General features: G+C 46.8%; 1 protein-coding gene across 3 annotated transcripts in view; it reads right to left on the reverse strand.

The window, feature by feature from the left end:
- Positions 1 to 5840: 5840 nt before the first annotated feature.
- DPF1 (double PHD fingers 1) overlaps positions 5841 to 13665 on the reverse strand; it is a 225993-nt gene continuing 218168 nt past the window's right edge. For all 3 annotated transcript variants that reach the window (XM_082263625.1, XM_082263624.1, XM_082263623.1), the window contains exon 12: positions 5841 to 6290. In XM_082263625.1, coding sequence (XP_082119751.1) covers positions 6220 to 6290 — 71 coding nt within the window. In that variant the 3' untranslated portion in view covers positions 5841 to 6219. The remainder of the gene's footprint in view (positions 6291 to 13665) is intronic.

Raw genomic sequence — 13665 nt, forward strand, 5'->3', positions numbered from 1 at the left:
CATGCCTGGTCTACTTTTAGACAAAACTTTATTGTATGCAATGGCTAGTTTGTATCTGTAGCAGAAGCAGAATAATGTTGCAACTTGAAAGCAGGCTTCTGTTTCTGCTGTAGGACCAAAACCTTCTTCTCCAATCATTATATTCAGAAACAAAATGCAAATACAGGCAATAAATTTATAGAAACCAGGCTGAATTTTGTCTTATCTGGAGTGCTCTCTTAAATAATTGTTTTCATTGAGTTATTGTGTAATAAGGAACAAAAATAACATGTGTGTCTGACCAGCAAGAACCGTCACTTTTCCTTCTTCAGGCTCTCAGTTAGCTAAGTGCTTTGTGTTTTCCTTTGTATATAACAATATACATACACACACATGTGCTAACACATACTCATCGTTCATTCAGCATACCTGCAGCACCACCAATAAACATAAAGAAGTACATAAAAAAGGTCCTGTCTCCCCCCCCAGCGAGTCTAGAATAATTACGGACCCCAGCTCCCCAGCCAGGAGCTATCTCAGGGCTCACAGCTAATACAAGATTTGTGCATTGTTTAACCAGGATCTCAGGAAATATTGATGAATCTGAGATTTCAGTAGAAATGTGGATGTTAATTCACAGAATGAACGCAAGTTTTTCACTCAACTACGAGCAGCAAAGCCTTGTACTGTATTAGCCGTCGGTGAAAGCAAAAAAGAAAGGGAATAAACTGGTTCACTTCACTGGCTAATGGAATTTAACTGCAAGCTTTCAGGACTATGAAGGCCCCTTTAATGCAAACACTGAAACTGCAGAACTGTGGTCTGTGGAATCCATTGAAGATTAATGTCTTGTACAACAAACTGCACCTCCCTTGTTCAATGCCATTGCCCCTAAGGGTCAGGAGACAGACAGCAAGAGGATAGGAGGTGGACATGGGTGGGCTTATTTAACAAGGCAGAGCAAATACCAATGATGAGTATTAACCAATGGCAGCCAACTGGAGTTACATTTTTGTTAGGTTACGACAGTCATAACAGTGAAAGATGACTGCGAATTGGCTGCTGTGGTCTGGTTTGCTCTTAGCCTTGTTCAATAACAGACAACCAGTCCCTTCTATCAAAGTATCTAAGCAAAAAATATCTCAGCTAGTTTGTGCAGCAACCAATAAGATCCTTCTTTTTAGTATCCTGTGCTGCAAAAGGAGAAGCCGATTGCTTGTTGTGGGGCAACACAGACTGGCTGTGACAGTTCTTCCCTCACTTGGATAATCAAGGCCAGTTGTGATAGTGAAGAGGGATTTATAGTACAGACATGTATATTTACACATAATGGGTTTAGTTATTAGACATACATATATCTATATTCCCAGCATGGCCTGGGGTTTCAAATGTACATAGTTATATAAAACAGAATCTGTAACCAGACTCTGCCAAACTGAAGATACATCTCACCATTTAGTAATGTTGTTGTTACAGCAGTCTGCAGCTGTGAAACCAACTTTCAGAAAATGTCAGTAAATACAAACCCTGATCAGGATTTGACCACCAAGTTAACAGCTCATTATGGAGTGCTGGTCAGGCAATGGAGGGATAGGACCTGAAGAACCTAACAAACATTAATAGAAAATGGAGGAGGGTAAGAAATGCCTAGCACAAAAATACCTGCCTGGGATTGTAAGAGATTCCTGGCAGACCTCAATTGCTAAGGGTAACTATGCTTGGACAGATGTCATTGACTATGCATGTCATTGAAGAGTTTTTAAGGAAAGTTTCTGCCCTTAGTCCCAACGCCAGGTCGATCTTCTCCCCACCTTGGACCAAAGCGACAAGGTTGCACAAAAAACCTTGACGTTTCTGGCAGACCTTAGATGCGAAGGTGACTATGCTTGGACAGATGTCATTGAAACATGATAAGGAAACTTGCCTGTCTTTTTCCCAAAGCCAGGTCTAATTTCTCCTTGCCCTGGACCAAAAAGGACAGGGTGGAACAAAATACCTGCCTGAGATGATAAGATATTCCTGACGGACCTCAGCTATGACTGTACATGGACAAATGTCATTGAAGAGTGGTACTGGAACTTGCCTGCTCTTACTCCCAAAGTTTAATCAATACTCTCTGCACCACCCTGGACCAAAGCAACAAAGTGCCTGGGATCATAAGACGTTCCCGGCACACCTTAGGTGCTAAGGGTGATAATGCATGGAAAGACGTTAGTGAAGAGTGGTAAGGAAATTTGCCTGCCCTTACTCACATAGCTGGATCAATCTTTTTCCCACCCTGGACCAAAGCTACAAGGTGGACAAAACATCTACCTGGGATAATCAGATATTCCTGGCAGACCTCAGCTGCTAAGGGTGACTATGCATGGACAGATGCCATTGAAGAATGGTAAGGAAACTTGCATGTGCTTACTCCCAAAGCCAGGTCATTCTTCTCCCCACCCTGGACCACAGCAACAAGGTGGCACAAAACACCTGCCTAAGATAAGATATTGCTGGCAGACCTGCTGCAACTATGCATGGACAGATGTCATTGATGAATGGTAGGGGGACATGCTTGCCCCTACTCCCAAAGTTTAATCAAAACCCTCTCCACCCTGGACCGAAGCAACAAGGTAGCACAAAACACCTGCCTGGGATCATATGATATTCCTTGCAGACCTTGGCTGCTAAGAGTGATTATGCATGGGCAGATGTTAGTGACGAATAGTAAGGAAATTGACACGCCCTTATTTACATATCTTCTCCCTCACCTGGACAAAAGCGACAAGCTGGCCATGCATGGACAGATGGGAAAGAATGGCGCTTGTACTATCCACCAAAGCAAAGAAAATTGTAAGCAATAATGAGAGCTCATGACATTGCTCATTGCCACTATGACATGAACCCCCAGTGGGACAAGGATAGGTGAATATGCTCTATTACCTGCAAAAACTGAGCAATACAATATAAATCAGTTACAGTTGTGCTCATAAGTTTACATACCCTAGGAGAATTTATGATTTCTTGGCCATTTTTCAGAGAATATGAATGATGACAAAAAAACTTTTCTTCCACTCATGGATAGTGTTTGGCTGAAGCCATTTATTATCAATCAACTGTGTTTACTTTTTTTAAATCATAATGACAACAGAAACAACCCAAATGACCCTGATCAAAAGTTTACATACCCCAGTTCTTAATACCATGTAATGCCCCCTTTAACATCAATGACAGCTTGAAGTCTTGTGGTATTTGTGGATGAGGCTCTTTATCTTCTCAGATGGTAAAGCTGTCTATTCTTCCTGGTAAAAAGCCTCCAGTTCCTGTAAATTCTTGGACTGTCTTGCATGAACTGCACATTTGAGATCTCCCCAGAGTGGCGGTCAGGAAACTGAGATGGCCACTCCAGAACCTTCAATTTATTCTGCTGTAGCCAATGACAGGTCCACTTGGCCTTGTGTTTAGGATCATTGTCATGTTGGAATGTTGAAAGTGCGCCCTATGAGCAGCTTCTGGGCTGATGAATGCAAATTTTCCTCCAGTAGTTTTTGATAACATACTGCATTCATCTTGCCATCAATTCTGACCAAATTTCCTGTCCCTTTGTAGCTCACACATCCTCTAAACATCAGTGATCCACCTCCGTGTTTCACAGTAGGAATGGTGTACCTTTCATTATAGGCCTTGTTGACTCCTCTCCAAATGTAACATTTATGGTTGTGGCCAAAAAAGCTCAGTTTTGGTCTCATCACTCCAAATGACTTTGTGCCAGAAGGTTTGAGGCTTGTCTCTGTACTGTTTGGCGTATTGTAAGCGGGATACTTTGTAGCATTTGCGTAGTAATGGCTTTTTTCTGGCGACTCGACCATGCAGCCCATCTTTCTTCAAGTGTCTCCTTATTGTGCATTTTGAAACAGTCATACCACATGTTTTCAGAGTCCTGTATTTTACCTGAACTTATTTGTGGGTTTTTCCTGGCAGTTGTGGCTGAAATCTTAGTTGGTCTACCTGACCCTGGTTTGGTTTCAACAGAACCCCTCATTTTACACTTCTTGATTAAAGTTTGAACACTGCTGATTGGCATTCTCAATTCCTTGGATATATTGTTTTATACAGCTCAACTACCTTTTCCCGCAGATCCTTTGAAAATTCTTTTGCTCTCCCCATGACTCAGAATCCAGAAACGTCAGTGCAGCACTGGATGAAAGATGCAAGGGTCTGTCAGGAGTCCAGAAACTCATTGACCTTTTATACACACACACTAATTACAAGCAAACAGATCACAGGTGAGTATGGTTACCTTTAAAAGCCATTCAAACCCCTTTGTGTCAACTTGTGTGCATGTTATCAGGCCAAAATCACCAGGGTATGAACTCTCTTGATCAGGGTCATTTGGGTCGTTTCTGTTGTCATTGGGATTTAAAAAGAGTAAACACAGTTAATTGATAATAAATGGCTTCAGCCAAACACTAACCATGAGTGAAAGAAAGGTTTTTGTGTTATTATTCATATTCTCCGAAAAATGGCCAAGACATCATAAATTCTGCCAGGGTATGTAAACTTATAAGCTCAACTGTATGTCCCTAGGATGTAAAGGCCTACCTGGCAAAAGTTACACAACAGGCAGGGGCGTAACTACAGGGGTTGCAATTGCAACCGGGCCCCATGCTCTTGGGGGCCTGTGCGGCCCTGTACACCTGGATTGGAGGGGTGGCGGGGAAAGTATGTCGAGAAATCACTGTCCTCCTTTTGCCTCCTGTAGCTGCAGGAGGAAAATGGAGGAGATTGGTTCCTCTGTATGCTGCCCCGCCACTCCTCCTATCCAGTTCACTTATGTTCTGCTGTCACTGGGCCCCTGTGTGCTGCCCTGCATCCCCCCCCCCCCCAAGCAGAACTTGTGAAAGGGTCCCGCTGTGGGACCATAATAAAGGGCCTGCAACGAGAGTAAAGCGCCCCAGGATTAGTGGGAAGAGCTCCAGGCTTATAGGGAAGGGCCCCAGCCAGGGGTCCGGGGGGCCCTTCATGGTTTCTTGCACCGGGGCCCTGAAGGTTCTAGTTACGCCTCTGACAATAGGGTGGCAAAACTTTCAGGTAAATGATACCAAGGGCATCATCAATGCCAGAGTTGGCACACCTGCCAAAGTATCTATGCTCAGCTTACCTATTTGTCCATCACAACAAAACTTCCAGGAACTACCAGCATCTACTACCACATTTGTACTGGGCACCAGGGTTGCCAACTATGAGTAAATTCATGGACAATTTGTACAATCTGTTATCCGTTACAGACATTCATGGACAGATGAAAAAAATCACATATTTACAAACTGTCAATGAATTTACTGATGGTTGGCAACCCTGCTGGGCACTGATGAAGCTTAGTACAGCATGCATTCCAGGAAACTAAAAATGGACCTCAACGGGGGTTTAATTTCAACTTGGGCAGAAGTAGAGGCCCTTAGTACAAGCTTAGCCTGAGGGGCCTAATAGGGGGGGCCTAATAGGGGCCCAGGGATTAAAAAACCCAGCAGACTATAAAATATTCCAATAGTTATGTCAAGAAATTTAAAAAATTAACATATACTGGGCACTTTGGTCCAGGGCGGGGAGAAGATTGACCTGGATTTAAGAGTAAGGGCAGGTAAGCTTCCTTACCGTTCTTCAATGACATCTGTCCATGCATAGTTACCCTTAGCAGCTGAGGTCCGCCAGGAATGTCTTATCCCAGGCAAGTGTTTTGTGGCACCTTGTAGTTTTAATCCAGGGTGTGGAAAAGATTGATACAGCTATGTTTTTATAAATCCTGCCCAATTCTTTCCCATGTCAGATGAAAATGAATATGTAATGCTTTAAATGAGAACCACAATTTGGAAAAATCAGCTGTAAAGAGCCATAAAATTAGCTACTAAGAGAAGATGTATGTCATAGCCCCATCTGTATGACATAGTGAATGAGCCTGTATGACTTGGTGTTCAATGTCTCTGGGCTTTAGTTTGCAGAATACTTGTATTAAAAGGTCAAACTGAGAAATGTTTAGCAGAGATCACAATACCACTAACCTGGAGGAGATTGCCAGAGAAATAAATAGGAGCAAAATGTAGTACTGTCACACAGCTAAACCAATAAAACGACTTTAAACCCCTCAAATGAGGAGGGGTGAGGACCGCAGTGTGGAAATGAGAGAAGCAGAGGATTCTGGGAATAGGTAAGACCAGTCTGAGGGAGTCAGTGATCTATGTCCTCTTGGTTCTTGTCCTTCTAGGTCAGTGTGATGTAGGCCGATGCTTTTTCCTTCAGTTGTCTTAGGCACAAATGACAACTCCAGCTTCCTGCAAGAACATATTTTAAGACACATTAATGTCAATGAAAAGGCATTTACTACAGCCGAGAGCAGATGCATGAAGTGGCTATGTTTTCATGTCCACAGGCGGCTCCAGAACACCCCTGCCTTCAGTCAACCTACAAATACACTATATTGTCAAAAGTATTGGGACGCCTGCCTTTACACACACATGAACTTTAATGGCATCCCAGTCTCAGTCCGTAGGGTTTATTATTGAGTTGGCCCACCCTTTGTAGCTATAACAGCTGAAACTCTTCTGGGAAGGCTGTCCACAAGGTTTAGGAGTGTGTCTATGGGAATGTTTGATCATTCTTCCAGTAGCACTTTTTTGAGGTCAGGCACTGATGTTGGACGGGAAGGCCTGGCTCACAGTCCCTGCTATAATTCATCCCAAAGATTTTCTACTGGGTTGAGGTCACAAATCTGTGCAGGCCAGTCAAGTTTATTCACCCCAAACTCGCTCATCGATGTCTTTATGGACCTTGCTTTGTGCACTGGTGCGCAGTCATGTAGGAAAAGGAAGGAGGGGGCCATCCCCAAACTGTTCCTACAAAGTTGGGAGCATGAAATTGTCCAAAATGTCATGGTATGCTGAAGCCTTAAGAGTTCCCTTCACTGGAACTAAGTAGCCAAGCCCAACCCCTGAAAAACAACCCCACACCATAATCCCCCCTCCACCAATTCATTTGGACCTGTGCACAAAGCAAGGTCCATAAAGACATGAATAAGCGAGTTTGGGGTGGAGAAACTTGACTGGCCTGACCTCAACCCGACAGAACACCTTTGGGATGAATTAGAGCGGAGACTGCGAGCCAGGACTTCTCGTCCTAAATCAGTGCCTAACCTCACAAATGGGCTTCTGGAAGAATGGTCAAGCATTCCCATAGATAAACTCCTAAACCTTGTGGTCAGCCTGCCTGAAAGAGTTGAAGCTGTTATAGCTGCAAAGGGTGGGCCAACTCAATATTGAACCCTACGGACTAAGACTGAGATGCCATTAAATTTAATGTGTGCGTACAGGCAAGCGTCCCAATACTTTTGACAATATAGTGTAGTTACCGATTGTTATGTCTTTTGTAAATGGTGCTAACCACATTTTCAGAAACACGCTCTACAGAGAGCCCCAGTATTACCCAGAATTCTCCGGGGAGGCCAAACACGTGGGAGTACAGTGTACAAATTTATCTAGAGTTACAACCATCGTGGCTGGAATACTGAAGACAATCCTTTCTATTCTGTAAGGTTAATGGCCAGGCAGTAAAAATGCCAGACAGCGCTCTTAAAATTTGACATCCTAAAGAGGCATCTGTATGTTGCTGTGGAAAATAAAAGTATTTTATCTGTGGTGGAGAGGTTTCTCTGCGGTTAAACACTGATGCAATAATGGTTTACCCAGAGAAAGGAAAAGGCCTATTGTTCATTACAGAACAGATTGTGTATATATACGCTGCATTTCTCCATCCACATACTGTAAATATAATCTCTGCTGTTTTACTGTTCTATTTCGGCAATACTAGGACCATATCTTTTCCAAGCAGTCAGCCCCGGCTTTGATTTGCAGGCAGTATTCTCTGTGCACACTGCATAGCACAGGCTCTTGGTAATTATACATGAAATAGAGATCTATTGCAGGCTTTCTGGATGATGTAAAGGAGCAGGATGAGGCATGAAACTTTGATGACAGCAAGGAAAGAGCCAAATAAAAATGGGATTTTTGACTTACTGTAAAATCTATTTCTCTGATGTTCATTAACAGACACAGCTCCTGATCCTCTTAACCATTGGGTTATACTGCCCCCTACAGGAGTAGGACACTAGGCAGAAAAAAAGTCTGCTTACGCCTATGGGCAGTCCCAGGGGGTATAGTTCCTCTCTCTGCTATAGGTACTCAGTTTTGTTACAAGCAGTGTCAGAAGAATTACAACTCCAGAGGGGTGGGTGCTGTGTCCGTCAATGAACATCAGAGAAATGGATTTTACGTTAAGTCAAAAATCCCATTTTCTCTTTCGTTCATTGACGGACACAGCTCTTGATCTTCTTAAACATTGGGTCGTCTCAAAGCAGTGTTAAACATGAGCAGTGGGAACAGCAAAAAATAAATTCCCAAGGCTAACTACGTATAGCCAACCAGGTAAACAGGAGCTCAACCAAAACAACTGGAGCTCCCCTGAAAAAAAAAAAAAAACAATACATCTTCAAAGAGGACCAGGCCCTCTAAACAGCAGCCTGCAAAACCTTGTGGCCAAAGGAAGGATCTGCAGATGCCAACACATCCACTTTAATGAACTTTGTGAATGTGTGCAGCGACGACCAGGTGGCCGCCTTGCAAACCTACGTCACTGACGCCTGATGACGAAAGGCCCTGGAGGCACCTAGTGCCCAAGTAGAGTGAGCCTTGACATAGAAAGGAGGAACCTGACCCTTGATGAAATAGGCCTGAATCACCATCTGACTGATCCATCTGGAAATGGTTGCAGAGGAAGTGGACAACCCTTTCCGAGGCCCATCCATAAGCACAAATAGTGAGTCCGATTTCCTAAAAGACATGATAACTGCCTGGAACACCCTAATCTCCTGGACCACATCCAAGGCATGCAAAGCAATTTCCTTCAGATGTTTTGGCCTGGGACACAGGGAAGGCAACACAATGTCTTCATTCAAATGAAATTTAGAGTCAACCTGAGGAAGGAACGACGGACAAGGGCGAAGAACCACCTTATCACCGTGAACCACCAAGTAAGGTGAACAACAGGGTAACGCCGCCAATTTCGACACCCTGCGCCAGAGGTGAAAGCCCCCAAAAAGGCCACCTTCTGGGACAGCATAAGCAGGGGAATCTCCGGAAGATTCTCAAAAGTAGGCTTTTGGAGGACTGAGAGCACCAAATTGAGGTCCCAAGGCGGCAACAGAGACCGCAGTGGAGGGGTCAAGTGCATAACTCCCTGAAGAAAAGTAAGCACCAAGGAGTAGGTGGCCAAGGGCCGTTGAAAGAAGACCGCTAGGGCAGACACCTTACCCTTGATAGTACTTAAGGCCAGTTTCTGCTCAGCCCCCTGTTGAGGGAAGGTCCAGATCCGAGCCACCGAAAAAAGAGCGAGGATGAACCCCAAGAAACTCACACCATGCAATGTACGTCTTCCACGTACGATGGTAGATTTTCCTAGAAGTAGATTTCCTAGCTTTTAACAGCTGTTGCATACCTGTTCCTTAATCCGAAATGCTATGAGGGCTCTCTCTGCGGCTGAGTGCTCGGTGTCCCTGAAGGTGGTAACAGGAAGCACAAAGCCCAAAGTAGCAGGAATTGCCAGCTGTGCCCCAGATGAGGGTTGCTGGTAGAGATCTCTCTGCCGGTGAACACCAGAGGAGATGAGCACTAGGACCCAGGAGCGATGAGGACGGTGCAGACATGCTCTCGGCTGGAAGTAGTTTGTAATGGAAAGTGCAGCAGGCAGGATCAACAGGTAAGTACTACAGGCTTGGTACAGCAGATGGGCACCAAGGCGTATCACAGCAGACAAGGCACAGGAGAAGGCGTACTCGGGGACGGAAGCAGAGGTCAGTAAGCCAGTAGTCAGCAGATCAGATATGTTGCTGGCACAGTCTGATCGCTCTGAGTACATTGATCGGTAGTCTGGACTCTTTAAGTGTCCAGACCCCCTGAACAGAGATTTTGCAGAGGAAGCCTCTCCAGCTGGACAAGCTTGCATCCGTGGTGACCACTATCCAATACAAGGGGGGGAAGGATTTGCCCAGCCGATGCACCAAAGAACAAAGCCACCATATCAGGGACTCTTTCATTCCCCGGCTCAGCCGGATCTGATTGTCCAGAGACTGCGGATTCTTGTCCTATTTGGCCAGAAACTCCCTTGTAGGGACCTCGTGTAGAACTGTGCAAACGGCACTGCCTCGAAAGTAGACACTATCAGGCTCAGCACCCGCATGCAAGTCCAGAGGGATTACCATCTGCTGGACAGCAGGAGAAGAATTACAGCCTGCAGTTTCTGGAGTTTGTCCAGAGGAAGGAGCACTCTGGCTAAGGCTGAGTCCAGAGTCAGACCCAGATAGTCCAGCTTTGTGGACGGAACCAGAGCAGACTTCTGAAAATTCAGAATCCAGCTAAACTCCCTCAAGCTGGTATGGTGATTTCCAGGTTTTCCACCAGAGTAGAAGGAGACTCGGCTTGAAGAAGAAGGTTGTCCAAGTAGCCCAGGACCATGATCCCCATTGGTATAACAATGGTAGCACCGGGGCCAACACTTTTTGAAGACCCAAGGAGCAGAAGCGAGACCAAAGGGTAATGCCACAAACTGATAATGCTTCTCTCCCACGGCAAAGTGGAGGACGCGCTGGAGACGGACACATATTGGAATGTAAAGGTAACCGTCCTTGATTTAGGTGGAGGCATGAAAAATCCCCCTGATGCAGGGAAGCCACCACAGTGCGCACGGACTCCATTCTAAACTTCTGCACCCGCACAAAGCAGTTCAGTGCCTTGAGGTCCAGAATTGGACACACCTTGCCTTCTTTCCTGGGGACTGTAAACAGGTTTGAGTAAAATCCTTGAAAACGTTCCAAAGTTGGAATTGGGACCATCACCCTTTAAAGTAAAAGGTCTTGCACTGCCCCAAATAGAGCCTGTAAGCGTACCGGGGACAGTCACACGTTGGAAGGAAGAACCTTACCAGAGGGTAAGAATGAAACTAGATCTTGTAGCCAGACCGAATGACCTCATAGACCCACCTGACTTGTACCAGGGGAATCCACGGGTCCGGGAACCAGCGAAGACGTCCCCCCTGCCCAGATACGGGTAGGGGCGCACCCTCATGCTGAAGGGGCTATGTCCGCGGGTCTGGAGAAGCCCACTCTTGACTTGCCAGACCAGGTTCGCTTGGATTCTCCAGAGGAGGCCCCGAAGGGCTCTGATCCCTTGTCAGTCGACTCTGAGGGACGAAAAAAACTCTTATGAGCCTGAGAAGGAGGGCAACGAAAGTCCTTGCCCTTAGTAGCCTGTGGACGAAAGGTACTGTACCCCTCTGTGAGACCTTTAATGATGTCATCCAGGGTAGCACCAAACAGGCCATCTCCTTGAAAAGGAAGATCAGTCAAGGCCTTTTTAGAAGTCTGGTCCACAGATCAGCATTTGAGCCAAAAGACACGCCGAAGGGACACTTCTGAAACAGAGAGCCAAGCCACTAGGGGAGCCGCATCCAAAGAGACATCACAAATAAACTGCAGCCCCTGGACTAGCTGGTCCTCCAGCTCAGCAAAGGCAGGGGGAGCTACTCCCCCTCCAGGACACGGAGCAAAAGCCTAGCCAATTCGATCAAAGACTGCGACACCAGGGCAATGGTGAATATCGGCCTCTGTGCTGTACCAGCCAGGGTGTACATATTGCGGGCCACAGCCTTCCTGTCAGCCGGGTCCTTAAAGGCTGGGGACTCTTCAACCAGAATCATGATTTCCTTGTTTATTCTGGAAACCGGAGTGTTCGCGGTGGAACAATCCACTTCTTAAGAAGGGACTCCTCATAGGGGTATCGCCTAGCAAAATCGCTTAATTACCCGAAGGGGATGCTTTGGTCGTCTCCACTATTTAATGACAATTCTGTCAAAACTGGATGGCTTCTGAATGCCAAAGGGAACCTGCGCCTCTGCCGCAGCTTCGTAGGTGGTTGCAGAAATGGAGGAGACCTCCTCACTATCTGAGGATTCTGGGCACGTGGTCACAGACCCAGCAGGGTGACTCACGTCTGCGTTGACCAAATCAGATTCAGGATCTGATGAGACAGATGAGGCAGGGGAAGGCAGGGGGTGCTTTTTGCCAGCCCGTCGCCCAAAGCCAACTCCCCCTGGGACACCAAGGACTCCAGGAATGCCGTTAGTGCATCGATGGATAGATGGGACCCGGAGGGCCCTGCAGCCTCAGACAGGGGATCAGGTGGGGAGATGTGCTCCAAAGACTCCATGAGACACCAGGGAGACCCTACAAAAAAATGTAAAACACTGCTAAGGGACAACCCCCACCGCTCTGGCAGCCCACCCGGTTGCCAGCCACAGAGCACCAATCGATCCTCAGTAGGGAGGGAGAGGACCCCACCAGACTAACCACCCCGCAGAAACCAGGCACCACAGCTACCAGGAGAATCTGCACTACGGCGATCAGGAAATGAAAAAATCCAGGAGTCAGCACCAGGGGATGAGGAGGGGCTCCCACCACCAAAATCGCCGCCCAGAGGGCTCCACTGTCATGGCTACCGCTATTTTTAATGGCAAACCACCGAAAAATGGCTGCTGGAGTACACAAACATGGCCACCATGCATTAGGCACACAGGCTACAACAAAATGGCATCCCTGCGCGGCACCACAAGGCTCCCAGGGACCCAGGAGGAATCCCTAGGCCTCAGAAAAAGGCACAGGCAGGAAGGGAGGGCCCTGGCAGGAGCCCCCACCAGGTACAGCCCCCCCCCATAGCTGATCACCTGTTCGCTGGCAGCGCACCCCCTTCCTCATCGCCAGCACAGCACCCTGCCCTCACCCTAGGCGGTGGACCAGGCCCCAACACCAGTGAAGGAGGGGGGGGGCAGATGGGGGGATGAGATGGCCCACCAGACCGATGAGGGGGGTGCGTAACAGGAGGGAGGAGAACCTATGGGTCCGACTGTCCCATGGAGGAGCCCAGGTCTACCCCAAAACCCTCTGGGGGAGAGGGGGGCAGTTACTTACTATACCAGGAAAAAGGTGGGCACTACTCCAGACAGAACCTCCTCCCCATTGAAATGGTGGGGCCTGTTGTCTAGGAGGACCGTTGTGATTCGGACCGAGACCCGGTCATATGCGACTTTGTGAGGCATTTAACTCGCAGGCCCCCGTCTGGTGGATCTATGCTGCGGCCGACCTAGCGCAGAGCTGAGGTCTGCGCGTGCTCGCTGGCCAGACTGCGGTGATTACTGGATATAGATTAACCAGCCCGTCGCTCAGTCCGGCAGTTAATTGTAGATCTCACAGCTAAAAAGAAAAAATTGCCAGGACCGGAGATCCCAGCAAGGAACTAGGTCTTTACTCCTGACTAGGCAGAAAAAAACCGAGTACCTATAGCAGAGAGAGGGAGTATAACCCATGGGACTGCCCATAGGCGTAGCCAGACTTTTTTTCTGCCTAGTGTCCTACTCCTGTAGGGGGCAGTATAACCCAGTGGTTAAGAAGATCAGGAGCTGTGCCTGTTAATGAATTAAATAGGGATGTTATTTTTAGCCATCTGAAGGAATATTGTGCCAGCTGACAGTGCCATCTCCTTTAAATGAAGCCTAAAGGGGTTGTAAACCCTTGTTCTTTTTTTATAAAAATAACAAGCATGACTATAA

Source organism: Pelophylax lessonae (assembly GCF_965119305.1).
Source record: "Pelophylax lessonae genome assembly, chromosome: 7".
NCBI lineage: Eukaryota > Metazoa > Chordata > Amphibia > Anura > Ranidae > Pelophylax > Pelophylax lessonae.